Here is a 21,556-nt window from a genome sequence, read left to right as displayed (position 1 = left end):
AAGAGTAACATTTGAATCCAGATCTGTGTGACAATACATCTGGACTCAAAATCTTAACCTATATAACCTACATGTATTTTTAGATGGACTGGTTAACAGCAATATCAATCATCATCATCACCATCATCTGGAGATATCTCCAACATACCATAATTGGAGTAAAATAAACAAACATTGACTCCACTCTTTCTATCGAACTTCACAAAAATCATCCCCAAAATTCACCTATTTCTTTAATTGGGCAGCTTTGCTCTTTTGCCTTCTGTATATGGCTTAATCAATCTTGGTTTTGCTTGCACCATTCTCTTTACCAGGAACATCCACATCTTTCTTCTTCCATCAATTCATTTATTGTTTATCCATCTATGAGCTCAACCAGCACACATTAGCTGCTAAGGACTAGATTCAAAATTTACCTCTCAAAGTCTACCCATCCTTCAAATTCTAGCTCAAGTTATTCCACCTAGAACGATTTCATTCCTTTCATCTCCTATTACACCCTTTAGTCAAACCAAACACTTCAGGGACTACAATTGTTTCAAGCATTTTACTTATATTTTCCTTGCTAAATATCCTGGGAACATATTATATGTTACATATTTTGTATACCCCCGGAAACTTGCATAGCATTAGGCACATAGAAAACATTTAATAAATTTTGATTGACCAAGGTTAGAAATAGTTCTACATGCTTGAAAATGTTAGATGACATGTCTAGACTACACACTAGGAATTTGCCAGGGCTGAGTTGTTGCATGTTTTCATAAAGTCAACTCTACCAGAAACTCATTCCTCTTCAAACATGTTTTAGTTGAGCTCTGAATACCATTCTGACATTGAGGAAGGTTAATTAAGAATGATTCTCTGCCTCTTTTGACCTTCGATTTGTGTGATTACACCCTCCTAATTTTCTCTGACATTTTTCTCTGTCTGTTTTTCTTTCTTGTACCAAACCTCTTCTTTCTGCTGTCTCTTCTCCATCTAACTTCATTTCTAAATAGTGGACATAAGTATATGGTTTTTGTTTTCAGAGTATTGTTCAGAAGCACCTAATACCCAATTAATCCATTTGACTTCATGGCAACTTGTTTTAAATCTTTTCAATTGTTAGCAAAGAATATTGTAAAATTTGATTAAATGTAATTTATAGTTTGACATTCAATTGCTTATATCTAATCACTTTTTTGTTATAAAGTTAATTTGGACTTTGTACTTAGTTATTCCAAAATTCAATTCTATCAACCTGTTTGTTTTTCATTTTCTTTCTTTTCTTTTTTTTTACATCTTTATTGGAGTATAATTGCTTTACAGTAGTGTGTTAGTTTCTCCTTTATAACAAAGTGAATCAGTTATACATATACATATGTTCCCATATCTCTTCCCTCTTGCGTCTCCCTCCCTCCCACCCTTCCTATCCCACCCCTCTAGGTGGTCGCAAAAAACCAAGCTGATCTCCCTGTGCTATGCGGCTGCTTCCTACTAGCTATCTGTTTTACATTTCATAGTGTATATATTTCCATGCCACTCTCACTTTGTCCCAGCTTACCCTTCCTCCTCCCCATATCCTCAAGTCCATTCTCTAGTAGGTCTGCGTCTTTATTGCCGTCTTGCCGCTAGGTTCTTCATGACCATTTTTTTTCTTTCTCAGATTCCATATATATGTGTTAGTGTACAATATTTGTTTTTTCTCTTTCTGACTTACTTCACTCTGTATGACAGACTCTAGGTCCATCCACCTCACTACAAATAATTCAATTTCATTTCTTTTTATGGCTGAGTAATATTCCATTGTATATATGTGCCACATCTTCTTTATCCATTTATCTGTCGATGGAAACGTAGGTTGCTTCCATGTCCTGGCTATTGTAAATACAGCTGCAATGAACATTTTGGTACATGTCTCTTTTTGAATTATGGTTTTCTCAGGGTATATGCCCAGTAGTGGGATTGCTGGATCATGTGGTAATTCTATTTTTAGTTTTTTAAGGAACCTCCATACTGTTCTCCATAGTGGCTGTATCAATTTACATTCCCACCAACAGTGCAAGAGGATTCCCTTTTCTCCACACCCTCTCCAGCATTTATTGTTTGTAGATATTTTGATGCTGGCCATTCTGACCTGTGTCAGGTGATACTTCATTGTGGTTCTGATTTGAATTTCTCTAATAATTTGTGATGTTGAGCATCTTTTCATGGGCTTTTTGGCCATCTGTATGTCTTCTTTGGAGAAATGTCTATTTAGGTCTTCTGCCCATTTCTGACTGGGTTATTTGTTTTTTTGATATTGAACTGCAGGAGCTGTTTTTGTATTTTGGAGATTAATCCCTTGTTGGTTGCTTTGTTTGCAAATATTTTCTCCCATTCAGAGGGTTGTCTTTTCATTTTGTTTATGGTTTCCTTTGCTGTGCAAAAGCTTTTAAATTTAATTAGATCCCATTTGTATATTTTTGTTTTTATTTCCATTACTCTAGGAGGTGGATCAAAAAAGATATTGCTGTGAATTATGTCAAAGAGTGTCCTGCCTATGTTTCCTCTAAGAGTTTTATAGTGTCCGGCCTTACATTTAGGTCTTTAATCCATTTTGAGTTTATTTTTGTGTATGGTGTTAGGGATTGTTCTAATTTCATTCTTTTACTTGGAGCTGTCCAGTTTTCCCAGCACCACTTATTGAACAGACTGTCTTTTCTCCATTGTATAATCTTGCCTCCTTTGTCATAGATGAGGTGACCATAGGTGCATGGGCTTATCTCTGGGCTTTCTATCCTGTTTTTGTGCCAGTACCATACTGTTTTGATTACTGTAGCTTTGTAGTATAGTCTGAAGTCAGGGAGCCTGATTCCTTCAGCTCTGTTTTTCTTTCTCAGGATTGCTTTGGCCATTCAGGGTCTTTTGTGCTTCCATAGAAATTGTAAAATGTTTTGTTCTAATTCTGTGAAAAATGCCATTGGTAATTTGATAGGGATTGTGTTAAATCTGTAGATTGCTTTGGGTACTGTAGTCATTTTCACAATATTGATTCTTCCAATCCAAGAACATGGTATATCTCTCCATTTGTTTGTGTCATCTTTGATTTCTTTCAACAGTATCTTATAGTTTTCTGAGTACAGGTCTTTTGCCTCCTTAAGTAGGTTTATTACTAGGTATTTTATTCTTTTTGATGTGATGGTAAATGGGATTGTTTCCTTGATTTCTCTTTCTGATCTTTCGTTCTTATTGTATAGGAATGCAAGTCATTTTTGTGTATTAATTTCATATCCTGCAATCTTACCAAATGCATTGATGAGCTTTAGTAGTTTTCTGGTAGCATCTTCAGGATTCTCTATGTATAGCATCATGTCATCTGCAAACAGTGACAGTTTTACTTCTTCTCTTCTAATTTGGATTCCTTTTATTTCTTTTTCTTCTCTGATTGTCATGGCCAGGAGTTCCAAAACTATGTTGAAAAGTAGTGGCGAGAGTGGACATCCTTGTCTTATTCCTGATCTTAGAGGAAATGCTTTCAGTTTTTCACCATTGAGAATGATGTTTGCTGTGGGTTTGTCGTATATGGCCTTTATTATGTTGAGGTATGTTCCCTCTATGCCCACTATCTCGAGATTTTTTATCATAAATTGGTGTTGAATTTTGTCAAAAGCTTTTTCTGCATCCATTGAGTTGATCATATGGTTTTTCTTCTTCAATTTGTTAATATGGTGTATCACATTGATTGATTTGCATATATTGAAGAATCCTTGCATCCCTGGGATAAATCCCACTTGATCATGGTGTATGATCCTTTTCATGTGTTGTTGGATTCTGTTTGCTAGTATTTTGTTGAGCATTTTTGTGTCTATGTTCATCAGTGATCTTGGTCTGTAATTTTCTTTTTTTGTGATACCTCGTCTGATTTTGGTTTCAGGGTGATGGCAGCCTCATAGAGTGAGCTTGGGAGTGTTCCTTCCTGTGCAATTTTTTTAAAGTCTGAGAAGGATAGGTGTTAGCTCTTCTCTAAATGTTTGATAGAATTTGCCTGTGAAGCCATCTAGCCCTGGGCTTTTGTTTGTTGGAAGATTTTTAATCACAGTTTCAATTTCAGTGCTTGTAACTGGTCTGTTCATATTTTCTATTTCTTCCTGGTTCTGTCTTGGAAGACTGTACCTTTCTAAGCATTTGTCCATTTCTTCCAGGTTGTCCATTTTATTGGCATATAGTTGCTTGTAGTAATCTCTCATGATCCTTTGTGTTTCTGTGGTGTCAGTTGTAACTTCTCCTTTTTCATTTCTAATTTTTTTGATTTGAGTCTTCTCCCTCTTTTTCTTGATGAGTCTAGCTCAAGGTTTATCAATTTTGTTTATCTTCTCAAAGAACCAGCTTTTAGTTTTATGGATCTTTGCTTTTGTTTTCTTCGTTTCTATTTCTTTTAGTTATGCTCTGGTCTTTATGATTTCTTTCCTTCTACTAACTAGGTTTTGTTTGTTTTTCTTTCTCTAGGTGCTTTAGGTATAAGTTTAGGTTGTTTATTGAGATTTTTCTTGTTTCTTGAGGTAAGATTGTATTACTATAAACTTCCCTTTTAGAACTGCCTATGTTGCATCCCATAGGTTTTAGGTCATCGTGTTTTCATTGTCATTTGTTTCTAGGTATTTTTTATTTCCTCTTTGATTTCTTCAGTGATCCATTGGTTATTTAATAACATATTATTTAGCTTCCATGAGTTTGTGTTTTTTATAGTTTTTTTCCTGTAATTCATTTCTTTTTTTTAATATTTATGTATTTTCTTTAGTTATTTTTTGGCTGCATTGGGTCTTAGTTGTGGCACACAGGATCTTCGTTGAGACATGTGGGATCTTTCGTTGCAGTGCGTAGTCTTTTCGTAGCAGTGCTCAGGCTTCTCTCTAGTCGTGGTGCACACAGGCTTTTCTGTAGTTGTGGCACGCAGGCTCCACAGCACATGGGTTCTGTAGTGGTGGCATGTGGGCTCTCTCATTGAGGTGCGCAAGCTCAGTAGTTGTGGCGGGTGGGCTCAGTTGCCCTGTGGCATGTGAGATCTTAGCTCCCTGACCAGGGGCCGAACCTGCGTTCCCGCACTGGAAGGTGGATCTTCTACCACTGTACCACCAGGGAAATCCCTCCTGTAATTCATTTCTGATATCATAACGTTGTGGTCAGAAAAGATGCTTTATGCTACATTTTAAAACTAACTTGCTTGGAGAACTATATAAATTATTACAGTTTTTTTGTGGCACATGCTTTTAGCATTATATCAGTGTGTGAACAAGAAAATAAACTAGACATCCACAGATTCCTTTCAGATTTTGGATTCCATAATTTTAAATGAAGATAACTGTTTTTTTGCTTTTACAACTACAACCTTAACAAAGGAATGGATTTTAATTTTATCATTCACATTTTAGTGAAAGATGGCTGAATTTAAACCAAGCATATGGCCCAATAAATGTGTTAGTACCTCACAAATGCAACCACAACCGTGATGGATTAAAAACAAACATAATCAAAATAGGACTAGAGTGTAGTTAAAAGTGTCAGGTGCCCAAGCTTGAAGTTCACAACTCTAGTTAGAGCTGATGGGCAGAGACTAAGACCAGAAGCTGTCAGCACCAGGACTGGAGCCCTATGTGTCACCACTCAGGGAGATTGGCTTGAGGGTGGCCTCAGGTTGAGAGAAGAGCTGGGTGAACACACTGAATGAGTCGAGGTCAGAACAAGAGATGTTCCAGCTACAGAAGCCAACCCTCCAGAATCTTTCTGAAAGCTAAATTTTTTCAGATTTGTTTTCCTAAGTTTGAGGAAATAGGTTTCAATATTCCTGCTGTTTTTTTCTCCCTTTTTACTAACTTTCAGATGAAACCATCACCTGTCCCCTTGGCACCTGTTCTTTTCACTGCACCAGATTGTTTTGTTGGTTACAATTAAAAACTTGAATTTCTCATTGTGTACAATGAGACTTCTAACCTTTGTCCACCTGGTTAAATTATCTTTTCATCACTTAATTTTTTATATTAAGATTCTGTCTTAAAAAATAGAGCATATATCCTTAGGTTGTTCTAACGAAACTTTGGTTCATGCTAAGGAAAATGTCCACTTTTTCCCCATCTGAGTTTAACTGCTCCACAACTATTTGATTCTTCCTCATTTCTCTTTCAATCACAGACAGAGTTCCTATTTAGTTTTTACATTCAGGATTCCATTTCCCATAATATAAAAAGAAACTTTCATGAGGAATTATATAAGTCTGCTTCTAGGCCATATTCCTGGATGGCCTAAGGAAAAACAAATTCTCTTAAAAGATGTCATGAAAACTAAGATATACTTTTACAGTATGACCTTGAAAAATTTTTTGAGACTTGTATGTTTGCTGTCATGCACAGCTTTTGTATAACTTTGTTCATTCTTAACATTTAGTAGGAAAGATCTTTATTATTTCAATTGGAATATTAATGCAGATTCTGAAGCCTAGTGCGTTCATTTTGGGTAATGAATAAAATATTACAAGGTCAATTTGTTACTCTTCAGAGACATATATATATATGTCTCTGAACAGACTGTCATGTGCTTTAAAGCTGGTAAAATCATTTATAATCAACACTGTGGAAAGTTGGACAAAAGTTGGGCTAATTACAATATCTTCAGAAGCTCCTAAAAATATTTAGAAACCAACTGCCATGTGAAGATTGTTCACTCCCTTAAGATCAGAATATTATGATTAATTGTACTGTACTAGATGCCAAAGCCATGTGGAGCTTTATATACCTCAGTCAACAAGAAGTTCTTTTATCTTTGATAAGGAATGATTTAAATTTTATCAAACATTGTGTGCTACAAGGACTATATACGGCCTAGAATATTACTCTGAGCATGTTCAGCTAATAGATTTTATTGTTTAAGCTGGATTTTTTTCATTTAGAGAAGTGGCAATCATGGCAAGTGTCAAGATAATTTTTTAATCCAATCTCCTCACCCAAAAAGCAAACAAATAAAACTTTCCCCTGGTTATTTCTTAATTTTACATTTCACCTGTAAGGATTGAGTTTATGGTAATGAAATAAATAAAATATTGTATTCTAATCATTTTATGATTTATTTCCCCTCCCAATAAAAATGGGATATTTTTGGAGGTGTGAATTGTGTATCTTTTAAACTTTTAACTATTTACCTTAATTACTAATAGAGTATTTAGCACATAGTAGGCCTGCATAAATATTTGATAAATTAATGAATAAAGTCAGACTCTAGCCCCAGGTAAAGAAACTTATTAAAGAATTAAATATTTCTTCCTCTGATTCTTATCATCTCTGTTAGCTTGTAAATCATAGAGATGTTTTTAATAATAAAATCATACTGCCACACTCTGATCAGAAAGTTTATATTCCAGTTCTTTTTCTGTCAGAGCAGAATGTCCAAAGGCACACAGTTCAGAAGAATTAAGTTAAATAATTATTGGCTCATTATTGATGATTCCCGCATCAAATCAGTATGGTCACCGTGCTTGCTTAAGTGTGAATGACGAAAGGAATATCTAACATATGCAGATTACATTTATTGAGCACTTACTATGTGGTAGATGTAATAATGCGTTTTGCTTACATTTTCTAATTTAACCTTCCCAGCAAATTGATAGTATAGATATTACTATCCATATTTTGCAGGATAGAATATTGAAATTTAGAGTAGTGCCCAATGTCACACAGCTAATAAATAATAGAACTATGTTCTTAGACTGACTTCAAAACCCATTCTCTGTCCACTGTACCACACAACAAAGTATTAAAGTGATTAGATGTCAGAGTGCCATCATACTTTTAAGCCATCATTGATTTCACCAGTTATTAATATATCATTAGATATAACACATTTTTCCAAAATAAATATGATTGTAAGTGTAAGGAATTCTAGTAAGACACAATTGTTTTTTAGTGTAAATATATCAAAAGATCCTTTCATTCCTGAGAAAACAATTACTTTCTACATATCCTGATTATACAAAATATCAGTTTTACATAATATTTATGAAAGTGCCCAAATCAAATTTGGCTTTTTTTTTTTTTTTTTTTTTTTTTGCAGTACGCGGGCCTCTCCCCGTTGTGGCTTCTCTCATTGCGGAGCACAGGCTCTGGACGCGCAGGCTTAGCAGCCATGGCTCACGGGCCCAGCCGCTCCGCGGCATGTGGGATCCTCCCGGACCCGGGCACGAACCCATGTCCCCTGCATCAGCAGGCAGACTCTCAACCACTGTGCCACCAGGGAAGCCCCAAATTTGGCTATTTTTAAAATTTGGAAGCCATTTCCTTCAAGACATTTTTAGACTTGTGTGTTTGTTTGCACAAATGTCATAAAGCTTAAGGTATATATAACATAAAAATGATTCCATTATGTTTCAACCTCAGTATGTGACACACACACACCTCTACATACTTGCCCACAGACTCTTTATTAAGAGACTGATTTTGAACTCATAGTGTCTAGGCTTGTGAATAGTATAGCGGAAATTTTCACATAATTCCTGAAATCTTTGTAAAACATTCTTGTTATTCAACTAGTAAAAACTTCCTTGATGTGATTTTAAGAGTATTATGGATTTTTTAAAATGTATTCTTGATCTACCTTGTGAAATACAGAGGTCAGGCTAACTGAAAACAAAAAATGACCATATCAACAATGCTTTTAATACCAAAGCGTACAAATACCAAGCATATAAATACCAACCATCAATATCAAAGCATACAAATATCAACCAAATACCAATCTCCCTAGTAAAGTTAAGTGATTTTTTACATTAGCATTTAATTGAGTCCACAAAGGGGAAAATATAATTTAAATAGAAAATAATATGAAAAAGAATATATATATTCTGTTATATAGATTATATATATATTCTTTGATTTCCACTGGAATCTTGAAAGTAAAATTTTCTTTAATATTTTTATAATGAGCCTGATGCAGAAGCTCATTTTCTTTTTTTTAATTGAAGTATAGTTGATTTACAATGTCGTGTTAGTTCCTGGTGTACAGAAAAGTAATTTAAAGGGACATTCCAAACGTAGAGCAGATGGACTAATCATTCCAATTTTATTAAGAACAAAAGCATACATCATTTGAATAATCACTTGGAGTTCATGGTAACGAAATGTGACCTATGTTAGTGCAACCAAGCTCTGTCTCTTTCTCTGCATGCTTTTGTGAAAATAGAGCTGTCACTGGAGTTACTTCGCTTTCTCAGCAAACACCAATATGTTCCACTACTTTAGACCCCATGCCTCCTTCAGAGATTATAAGCAAACACTAGCAGTTCCAGAGGAAAAAGAGCGGGCTTCTATGCTTTCTTAGTAATTCTCCCTTCTAAGTGTAGTGGAACTGATTTCAGAAAGACAAACATAAATTCCCTCACTCAGTTTCCTTTTTCTTGTTAAAGATGGAAAATAAACCACTTTAAAATTTCACTGTCTTATACTGTATTATAATCCTTGATGTAATTAAGAATATCTTTTGAACTGGTAAAAGATACCAGAAATGTTCAAAGGAAGCAAAGCTCATGGTTTTTAAAAGAAACAGTTGCCTTCATTTTTATTCAGGAGTTATTTATTGTAAAAATTTCATAATTATTGCTGTGAATTTTAAAGTAATTTCAAAAAAGTTCCATTTAAAAAGCTCTTTATTGTAAATGTTATATTGTTCCAGTTACATTTTTAATACTGTGTCATTGAAAAAATTATAGATGGCCCAAATATAATAGCTAAGATATGTAAGGTATTAGCTGTCAATTTGGTATGTGTGAAAATGCAGATTTATTAAGATTAATACATATTATTGAAAATTACATTCTTTTTTGTCTTCAGATCCAAGAAGTTAGCAGAAATAATGAGGAAGAAAATGACTATGAAGAGGATATTACCTCATTTTCTACATGTTCTCCTAGTAAGTGTTCCTATATGTTATGTACATAAACAACATTTGTATTAAGGTATATGTGACTGATAAAGTAAAACTGAAGATAGCATAGAAAAGCATGGAGAGCATGGAAAGATGTTTAATTAACTGAATGACTTTTAGTGTATCATCTGGTAGAGATATTACTACATTATCTTGCTAATTTAAATATTTCTAATAAGTTCAGTGTTTAATAATCAAACCAGCAGTTTTTCCCACCCAAAGAGAATACACAAGTCAGGTTGATATAAACATTCTATTTGACAACTATATATTTTTTTTAAACAAAGTCACATTCTTATCAGACCTTGGTTTTCTCAGCTAGGAAATGAGAAGTTTGTATTAGGACTCTCTGTGCTCCCTGCTGGCTGTAATAGAATGTAATTCTATATTCTAGAAAACTAATAGAGAGTCTTTCTCCATGTACATAACGCTACCCATCATGCCTGTTTCCACTGGTATACAGCAGCTTGCTCACCATCTTCACCAGCAAGTCTGATAGGCGTTTCCCACCCATTTCCAAATCTGAAAACCTGAATTCCCACCACTCGCAAATCTACTCTACCCGCTGACTTCCCCATCTCAGTAAACGAAGACTCCTTCCTTGTTCAATTCAGTCCAAAAACTTCAGTCACCCTTTTTTACTTTCTGTCCTACCCCGTATCCAATTTGTCAGATAATACTGTGGACTGTACCTTCGCAAAACAGCCAGATTTTCCTCACCCTTTCATTGTTACTTACCCTAGTCCGTGCTGTCATCTGCTCTCCCCTGGCTTATTGCAATAGCACAGTGGCTCTCAATGAAGCACTATTTTCTAACCCCAACAGAGGATATTTGTCAATGAAGATTGTTTTTTTTGGTCGTTATTTTGAGAAGGGAGTTTTGCTAGAAATACTGCTAAATATCCTGCAATGCACAGGATGTGCCCCATGAAACACAGGATTATCTTGCCAAAAATGCCAGTAGTATGCCGTTAAGAAACCCGGCAATAGCTTCCTCCCAATTCGCCCCTAGTATGCTGTGCTTCAAAAAGGAACTAACCACTCTTCTGCTCCAAATTCTCCAGTACCTTCCCATGGTACTTGTAATCCTTATCATCACCTATAAGGCCCTAGATAATCCTGATGGTCCCATCTCTGACCACTCTCTCGCTTGTTCACAGCCACAGTGACATCTCACACATCAAGCAGGCTCTTGCCTCAGGTCATTTGCACTTTGAACAGTTCTCAGATGATGCTCCACTAAATGTTATTGACCACCAGTTTTTCAAATGATGGGCTGACCAGCAAAGCAAATAACATTAAACACAATGCCTTAACTAGCATACTTTGGCAAAATCGGTAAACTCTTCAAACACTATTGCAGAACACAAAATTATGCTAAATATTAATGTAATAAATGCACTGTTTTGAAGTTATACATTTTATTATCTTTTTAATGACATAATGATTTGTTATAATTTTTAATGATAATGAAAGTGATGATAAAGGCCATCATTGATAATGACCATATATTTATCATGCCACTTAATCCTCTGAAGTACTACCTATAGTAAGAAGACATTATTTCAGTTATTGGTACAGCACAACCTCATTTCTACAGACAGTTTGGACCTGGAACTGTCTCATATACGAAACTCTGTGTGACTGGACCCAAGCCTCTGACTCTTTCGTTAGAGTGAGGGTGAAGCATAGAACACCCTAAGTCAGCAGATTTCCATTGTTATCACCATTGCTATGAAGCTTGCTAAAACTCACTGACCAACCACATCTGACTCTCCAGGGCTGTCTTCCAGGTTTGGGCATATTTGACAAGGACCAAGGAGACTCTGTTGCTTGCTTAGACAGTGTTTATGTAAAATATAAACACCGAATACATAAACATAAGAGTGGCTACAAGTAATTGCCTGTAGCGTGAATGTAATTCTAAGCTGATGATCGATTTTCCCAGACTGAAATAGCGAAGCCCCTTTGCAAGCATCAGCAATGATTTCTTCTCAGCCTCTCCATCATTTACTCCATCAACATTTCTAGAGACTTCTGTGTTTCAGGCTGTGTTTGGGGTTACAGCCAGAAAGCTGAATGAGGTCTGGGCAGAGATCTGTGCAAGAATGAAAGTCCACTGCTCTACCCAGGCTGGTAATTAAAGAATCTTGGTTTGCAGTTCTAATACTGGCAGCTAGACGTTTCTTCTTTCTCACATGAAAGAAAGAGAGAAATTAAAAAATAAAATTCATGTAGAAATATGTAGTACTGTCATGGGCATGATTTTCCCACATGACTAACTTTTCTCTCATTGCTGAAAAATGTCTACAGTGTAGCTCTTCAATTAAAAAAAGATTCCTCTTTGTACTCTGCCATTTGTCTTCTTTAGCTATATTTTAGTTCAGCGACACTTTAAAACAACAATTATTTGCTTTTCTATTGCACTCATGACAGCAATTCACATTTTCCCTCCAATACAGAGATTCCAAAGTTCATTTTAAATTTGTCTGATTACTTTATTTAGAGCAGAATTTCTATAAAGAAAATATAAAGAAAAAAGTTTTAAGATTTAAAGTTACTGCATTATATTTTTTCTATTTTCTTCCTGAGTGGTTAGAGAGCATTTTACTGTGTACAGTATAAACACAAATAATGGAATCATGATTCTTAGAATGGAGGAAATTTGACTGAATCATTTGGTTAAGTTTCAGGATAGAAAAGCTTTTTTGGTGAGAGAACTGAGCCTTAAAAATATTTACTTACTATTGGTTATTTGGATGCCTTCCCCATCAAAAAATATTAACATTTTTCTCAAGTAATATTTTCAAGAATTAAGATGTCATCTGGTGATAAATATGTTAAAATAATAACTAAATAAAAATCACAGATTCTTTTTATTGCACTATTTACAGGCAAGTTAAGATTTTTGTTCCTTGCCTTTACCTTTTCCATCACTTACTTATTACTTATTAAGCTAGTTATATTGTTTTCTAATAAAAATATGGTAATGCAGTCATATATTGAATCTGATTAAATAACTCTAGAGAATCAGAATATTTTTATATACAGGTAGTATCAGAATATTATATATCATTATGTGTATGAGAGTGTCATAAACTGAGGTAGCAAGATATAATGGAGCTTTGTTTGGTAAATATTATAAAAGCCCAAGAATGACTGTTCACCAAAATTACGCATTTGTCAGCTTTCCCCTGTATCAGATCATAAAAGTTTAATTAGCATTACCCCCACCCCACTTCTGTACAAAGTTAGAAAATATGAAATGCCTCCAGATGGTGTGTTTACATGCAATCATACAATCTTCATCATAAGCAGCCATACGGAACCCAGTTCTCCGTCCTGAAAGCTGGCGGCCGTCCAGGCAGAGGGCAGAAAGAGCAGAGGTGAATGAAACGGCAGAGGAAGAAACAGAGCGTGAATCAGTCACGGAGGCCGAGCACCGCCCGCCGGAGGGTGACAGTGGGAGTGAGAACCAGTATGACGACTTGTACACGTTCATTCCTGGAGACAGCCCAGAAAATGATTCCCGAGGGCCCCTCGTGAGCAGCAGACCCCCTCTCCCTCCACCGCGACCTGTAACAGCTGCCTTCCAACTGGAAAAACCTCACTTCACATTACAAGGTAAGGTTAAGGTTAAAACAACAACTACAAAACTTTGACACGCTTACATAGCATATAGTGGCGAAGCCATACAAAGATCGACTTTTAAACCCCAGAGAAGCTTTCCTCCTGTTCTTTAATAACTAGGGCCTCAGAAATCAGGTAAGAGATGCCTCCCACTAACTCCTTCCTTTCTTCCTTCCTTCCTCCTTTCCTCTCTCCCTCTCTGCCCCCCCCCCCACTTCACTATTCCTCGCTCCCATTCTTCCTCTCTCCCTCTCTCTTTTTCTTTCTTTGTTCTTCCAGGGAAAAAGTCTCATTACAAAACTTTCTGTAAGTAAAGAAATAAAACTTGGAAGGAGTCTGTAATTCTTCACATAAAACGAACCTCAAGCATCATGTGGAAAAGTAAGCAACAGCTTTGCTTTTAAAAAATACTCTGTTTTTCTGACAAAAGAGAAAGGCTAATGTGTTATAGATTTGAAAATGACCTTGGACACTTGATTCAGTTGGTAGCTGCAGGGGAAGCAAGTGGTAAAGGGTCTATCACATGCTGCATTGAGACCAAAGTCAAAAAAATCTGTCTTGCTCAAGTGGAAGAACAACCGTTAAATGGCTGTGACAGTATTTCTTCCCAGATGCAGGAACTAAGGTGTGTCATGGGGTGGGTGGTGGGTGGGAGAGGAGGGCAGGGAACCCAGAGGAGCTTCCATATGAGGCTTATCTGCCTGGAATGTTCAACAGCCTGACAGACTTCCATGCTCACTCCTAGAGTCACCAATTACCACCCACTTTATTGATCACTATTTCATGTTTACTTTCCAAATTCATAAAATGGTCTTACAAAGAAAATTTAATAAGAAGGATGAAGGAAATATCTATTATTAAAACCCCATTTGTTACTCTAGTTGTCAAGTCCTAAAAGGCTATATAAAGTCTATAAAGACGGTTTTAAAAGTGAATTTTGAAGCTATGAAATTTAGCATTTGTGTCCTTGAAGGCCTTATCTCTATAAAAGTTCAAGTTGATTAACGTGAAACTTTGCTAAGATTATGCACTATATTTAGAGATGGAAAGTACTGCTTAATGGAAAGGATGAGAAGCCTAATGGTACTTCTCTGATTCATTCACCCATTCAGCAAACGTTTATTGATCACGTACTGTGCCAACCTCTTACAGACTGTTGAGATAGATCAAGGAAGTAGGGTTATCAATACCGGGAGCGAGGGAGAGATGTAGCTTAGTAGTCCGCTGACAACAAAATTCTAGTATATTTTTCTCACTTTTACAGATGTGGATAATTTTATATAATGATTAAAATTAATTATTAAGAAAGCAAAATTGTCTTATATCACATTAAAGCTCTTAAAGGAGCTAATATTAAATCATATTTTTTCTAATGTCAGTTTCCACATATGGTATGTTGGTTAGGAGGTCTAAAATTACTCCACAGAGAGTAATTTTCACCAGATATCTAGGACCAGAAGTATAATGTTGGCTAATACATCTTCTGAAAAGTACCAAATATAAAAAGCAAATTAATACAAAAACCCCTTCCTTTTATTTAAAAACTGTATTTTTACATTTTCAATTCAGCATTACTTTTAATACATTTTTTTCATGGTGCTAATATTGGAAGTAAATGGAAAGTAAAATACCAATCTTTTTTCTTAAAATTCTTTGATTAAGTTCTTTGAAAGTAAGCTGGAAGCTACCACTTATTTTTTGCCAGAGACTTTGTTTGGGTTCTTTGACTTTAGCTAGTGATACCTTCAGGAATTGTTCTTTAAGAGTACCTTCCATGTGCTCTCAAGTAACTGAAAAAGAGGGGCCACCTCATCAGTGCCCTAAGCATCAAATTCCTTATGATGGATTTATGGACATAGTCATTGGAGAAAACAATAATATAGAACATTATAGAACACTTTTCAGTTTATAAAGGACATCCAGTCTCTTTTTATCTTCACAACAAACTTTCAAGGCAACAATCATTATAATGGTCTTTTGACTAAGACCCAAGACCCTAGGGCCTGTAATTAGAATGTGTCAAATAATTCCATGAACAAGTTTCCTGGGATTTTGAGATTCTTATCTTTCTTACACATTCTTTCCCAATTATTTCAAAAATTGGAATTACAGGAGTGATATATTTTTAATCGTTATTCATGAATGTACAACCTGAGTTGAGAAAACTCAGGTCCAACTCCAACATGAAAAGTACAATCTTATACATTGGGAAATGAAAAGTGAAATGTATTATTTCTAGTGCAAGCCCAACTTTAGAAAGAGTTGGGGAAGGAGGTGGGTGGAGGAACAAAGAGAGTTAACAGCTCAGGAAATCAGTTCATAAAAGTAAGATAGTTGACACATTCCACTAAAAATGAAACAATGTGCAAGTGTTTCCCACACACTTAATCTAGTTTCACCTGGGATGCTGTCAGTGAAACAAATCATGAAGTCAGAATCTCAAAACCATATTATTCATAAGGGAAAAGGCAAGTCGTAGAGATTTTAAAGTTAGTGCCAGGCATGTTGGTGTTCATACTTCTTGCGTTAAACTAACTGAAACAAGCTAAGACTCTGTTGAGAGATGATCTTGGACTCTCCTCTGGTCTCTCCTCATAAGCCTACCCAAAACAACTGCTGACTCTTCTTATAATAATATCCTTTTATTCTGCTCTAACAGCTTGTCTTTCTCCCTATCTCCTAAGTTTTTCCACTAAAATATCCATTAAGTAAACTAAAGTTTTTGGTCAGATTCTCACCAAAGAGAAGGGAGACTAGTTCTCCTTTAGTTCACGGGCATGAATCTCAGAACAACATAGAAAATTAATGATTTTTCAGTCAATAACTGAAATCCTTTCCATTTTTATTGTTCTCAATAATACTTCAAGCAAAACACTTGTCAAAAGGGCACATTTAAAAAAATATTTCTCATTGGTCCGGCAGAGAGAGCCATCCAAATTCTCTTCAACTTATTTATTGACACAGTATACAGTATCTTTGTCTTCTAAATAAACTGCTGCTAGAATATTTTAATACATTCCTATAAAAATATGTAAAGATTTTATTGAATATAAAAACCATGGAAGACTGTTCTTTTCATATGAATTAATCTTCAAGCCATTGATTTTCCATGCCATCTTTTATGTCATGAACCCTACTTTCAGTGTCCTTTATCAAAGAATGAGGTATAAGTTGGCTTATAGAAATCAAGAGAGCCAGAGTGAGACGTAGTGTAAGAAACCAAACAATGGTGGTTTTGGCTATTCCCCTCTGTCATTTTCAGAGAAATTGAATTTTAGGCAAAATACCCAGTTTAATCCCTATAAAAGGTAATATGACTTCAAATTTAAAAAAAAAACCTGAGAGCATTATGCTTGAAAAACACAAGCTTTCAAAGCATTTGGAATTTGAGGCTTAGTTTTATAATTTGATTTCGATATTAAATCATTCATAAACTATGTGGAAAATATTTATATGCTTATTTATATATTTTCAAAGAAATCCAGGTCTTTAACAAACTTTTTCTGACAAATTAACAGTTACAAACTGCCGGAGGATCTGTTAGTAAATTACATGGTTCACTTTTCTCTTTTGGGAATTTATAGGATATTATATAAATTGTTTGGGGGTGTGGTTCAAGCAAGTGACAGATGGACACCAATAATGCTTAAGGTATGAGTAACCACCACCTAAATGTTTCATAAGCAGGGAAAACGTTGGAAGGCCAAATGGAAAGAAGTCAAAGTTGGTGTGATTCCAGTGCAAGACATGAAACAGGAGGTGAACCCAGAGGAGAAGAAGAACAGAAAGAAGATGAGAAAGATCAGGAAGAGGAGGAAGACCCGTACACTTTTGCTGAGATTGATGACAAGGAATATGACACGATACTGGCCAAGAGGAGTACAAAGAAAAAACTTGGAAGTCGGTCATTCATTCTGAACAGACCTCCTGCTCCCACACCACGACCCACAAATATCCCTCCAAAAGAGGAAACTACACCTTATATAGCACAAGGTAATTTGTTTTGTTGCTTCTGTTACTGTTTGTGTGTGTGTTTTTTGGGGGGCGGCCTCTTTTTGGGTGGGATCTAAAGCCCCAAAGATGAAAAGCATCTTTTTGACTCATAGGTAGGCTGTATTGGACCATTTTTAAATTTAAAAACACGATGAATATAGAAAATCAGAACAATATGTAGGGCTCTGGTCTGTCATTGTGGATTAAGGAGGATAATTTTGACAAACCATCCAAAGCGCATGAAACCATAGTATGTGTGGAGAAACACTGTTTGATGCTTCTTCCATGATTCTGGAAGAGGGAAGCTCAACACCTGTGAATAATGTGCAACACACGAAGAGAAGGTAGGTACGTTACTTTTTGCCCCTCATTCCATTTAAGATAACTTTAAAAACCTAAACAGTTTTGAGTACTAGTTGCTTAGATATGCAACCCCAGTTCCTCTGATAATTGCACTTCACCCCAATGATTAAGATTCACTTCATCCATGATAGAATTTCTACTTCATTTTAGACTTCAATTCTCCTTTCTCATCTCAGTTAAATCTAAATAAAAAATAGCAAATCCCTAGAGCTTTTTTATATCTGTAACCCCAGCAGGATATACTGACTTTGCTGTTCTTTCCTAACACTCTTGTACTCTCTGGTTTGGTGCACTCCATGAGTCCCTAGTGTCTAAGACATGAATTTGATTCATCAGTGTATCGCAGGCACATGCACTGAGTGTCTTTGGGGGTTAAGGTACCATCCTAGAGACTGAGAATGTGGAATAAAACAATGTCTGCATCCTTGAGGAGTTCTAGGCAACAGCTATGCAAATAAATATACAGTACAATTTGACCCTTTATTAGAGATTTTTGAACAAAATGTTTGGAATGAAACAAATTTTGGGGTGACAACTAAAGCTGAGAGGCAACATATTATACATTCAAATAGCCTAAACCGGGTACCCAAACAGAGTATTTAAATATATACCACAGATCCACTCAAAAAGAGAACAGTTACTCATCTGTGCTTAACATGTTCAAAAGAAACCATTCTATTGTTTGAGCGGTATGTGTTGAGAGGTTTGTATAAGAAAATGTAGCAAGTTTTTTACCAATGTACTAGATACCTACTTAACAGTGATCTACTGCTGATAATGTTCAAGACACTATTATAAAAAAGGAAACAATAACAAATTAATAAAGGTTTCAGCTAAAATAAAATGTCAGCTGGAACAATTATCTAGATTATTAAGGGAGGGAATAAGCTGTAATTAAAACTTCTCAGATTGTCTACGATAGTGGCTCTAGGATATTACAGTCAGGCCTTCATATCCGTGGATTCCACATCTGAGGATTCAACCAACTGCACATAGAAAATATTCAATAAAAGAAAATTCCAGAAAGTACCACAAAGCAAACCTGCCTCCAGGGCAACTGCTTACATAACATTTATATTGTATTTACAACTATTTTTATAGCATTTACATTGCATTAAGTATTATACGTAATCTAGAGTGACTTAAAGTATACGAGAGGATGTGCAGAGGTTATCGGCAAATACTATACCATTTTAGAAAAGAGACTTGAGGATCTGCAGATTTTGGTATGGGGGAGGGAGGTCCTGGAACCATTTCCTTGCAGATGCCAAGGGACCACTGTACTAGCTCTTTGACAAGGTTACTAAATCCCAATAAATAATTTTGAAGAGGGAAGTTAGATATATAACTCAATAAAAGAATTTAGTTATATTCTGGAAATTTTTGAAGAGGTACATCATCTTCTGTATCTCAATCTCTAGGGAGTTCTCAGGACCACAGTATAGACTCCCATGTTGCGTTTCTCTGCTTTTTCCTCTTTATCTTGTCATCCTTCTATCAGCTGTCATATTCTTATCTTCCATGAGTGCATTCTTGTTTTCCATTTGTTCTTGTTCTATATCATTCTTTTCTCTTTAGTGGTGGTGCAGGCAATGAAGTTCAATACCTTTGTCATGGCTTTTGTTTCATTTTGCTTTGATTTGAGCTTTTAAATTTCTGCGATTTTTATTTTTCTTTAGTTCTCATATTGTATTATCTTTGCTTGTTGTTTGTTTGTTTCGTCTGGAATGCTTGATACCCCCATAAAATATCTGACTATTCTTAGCGATGCTTTCATGTTTAAGAATGAAGCACCAAAAATCTGAATGGAAACTCTACTTGCTAACTTGTGGACTGCACTGTAGGGTAAGGAGGTAACCAGCTTTTTCATTGAATTAGCCCAAAGTGTTAGTTTAGATAGATCTATTCTCTACGTTTTTCAATATTTCTAGAATAAATTCCAACTAACTATAGCCTACATTTATATACCTGGTTGCCAGCACACTGATGTCAGAGTGTGGGAAAAAACTGGGAAGTTTCACCACTCAGAGTGCACTATTTAACTTGTTCTGCTCTCCCTGTTTTCAGTTCAGTGTATAATTCCTTCCACCCACTGTGCCTTGTGTGCCATGGTCAGAACTACTTCTATTCAATTTCTCCAAGAACAAACTGTCCATCATAGATGATTGCCTCATTTCATTAGAGAAGGAATTAGGGACAATGACTGCTTTAGACTGTCAACCAAGCCCCATATTAAATAAGAGAATTGAGATGGTTTTCCTCCTCATTCATATATTTATTAATTACATAAAGATTTATTGAGTACCAAATGACAAAGTCTTTCTGTGTGTTAATTATGTAAATCCCCTACATAACAGTGGTACAATTTGTCATTTTTACACACACACACACACACACACACAGGAACTTTAAAGAATCTTAGAAATCTTAAGTTTCTAAGAACTTTTAAAGGCTATTTATCTCATCCCAAGCCCCAACACCCTTCAACATTTACAAGAAATCTTTCATTCAATTACACATCTAATTTGTTCTCACAACATTTGTGTTATATGCAGACAGGAATCAGTGTTACATTCTGTGATTTTGTTTTTGTTTTTGTTTTGCACCTAAGTATATAAAAGCATGTATGGTTATTTTCTCCATATTTCAGATTAGTAGCAAAAACTGAACTGTAAATGAGGTCATCAAAGTCCCTTTCCATTATTTCTTCCTTTTCTTTCACTGGAATATACTTGCTTGCTTCTTCCTTTTATGCTATTGATTGTTGATCATTCTGTGCTCACATTAGGAAAACATTACCTCATCAGCCAATTCTTTTGTGATGTTCTTTGCATTTCACAGGGTAAATGTCTTTCATCACAGCTTCCTTTTTTTTTTCCTAGCTCAGGCAAATCTATTAAATAGAATATCCACCATTTCCCAGAAAGCCATCCATTCAATTAGAAGAACATTAATTTACCCCAATTCTTGCCAGAGCACAGAAGTTGTAGCAGAATGCTGGCACATCCAGGGTGTGTTACAGTAGCCAGAAGAGAAGGATGTGGAGTAGGGGATGGAAAAAGAATGCAGGATGCATAATCCCAACTTACTATTTCAGAAACTCAAGAAAGTTATAGCAAAGTGACTAGGCAAATAAACCAGAGAGATACAGGACAATAATGTTGGCTTTTGTGAGATAATGGGATATAGATAGATATACAGACACATATATATATACTCATTACATATATATATATATATATTCCAAACCTATATATATATATATGTAATGCAGTGTATATATATATATATATTGGTTTCTACCCTCAGTTCCTGACACAGAGCTCCTGAAACCCTTGTAATTTCCTGGGTGGTAGGCGTGTTTTTCTAATGAGGTGGCTCTCAGTGGACTCCTGGATGGCTCCTGGAGGGGGGTTAGTATGGGAAAGTCCAAGCAGTAATTAGAAGCTTGGAATCTTCAGCCCTAATCCTATTCTCTAGAGAAGGGCAAAGGACTAAAAATGGAGTTAATGATCAATCATGCCTATGTGAGGAAACCTCAATAAAACCCTGATATATTAGGGGTTTCCAGGAGCTTCCAGGTTGACAAACAGGTTCACATAGGAAGGGTGACACACCCAAGCTCCATGGGTACAGACTTACC

At 35.7% G+C, this 21,556-nt stretch overlaps 1 protein-coding gene across 7 annotated transcripts in view; it reads left to right on the top strand.

The window, feature by feature from the left end:
- The window catches only part of BANK1 (B cell scaffold protein with ankyrin repeats 1), a 322,904-nt gene that overhangs the window by 260,206 nt on the left and 41,142 nt on the right, over positions 1–21,556 (top strand). For 4 of the 7 annotated variants that reach the window (XM_082602768.1, XM_082602767.1, XM_082602763.1 and 1 more), the window contains exons 8-10: positions 9,834–9,912; positions 13,243–13,551; positions 17,242–17,550. In XM_082602768.1, the coding sequence (XP_082458894.1) occupies positions 9,834–9,912; positions 13,243–13,551; positions 17,242–17,550 (697 nt within the window). The remainder of the gene's footprint in view (positions 1–9,833; positions 9,913–13,242; positions 13,552–17,241; positions 17,551–21,556) is intronic. The other 3 variants (XM_082602766.1, XM_082602765.1, XM_082602764.1) reach the window with 3 other exon arrangements.

Source organism: Mesoplodon mirus (assembly GCF_964341445.2).
Source record: "Mesoplodon mirus genome assembly, chromosome: 2".
NCBI lineage: Eukaryota > Metazoa > Chordata > Mammalia > Artiodactyla > Ziphiidae > Mesoplodon > Mesoplodon mirus.
This window is presented reverse-complemented; position numbering and strand designations above follow the sequence as displayed.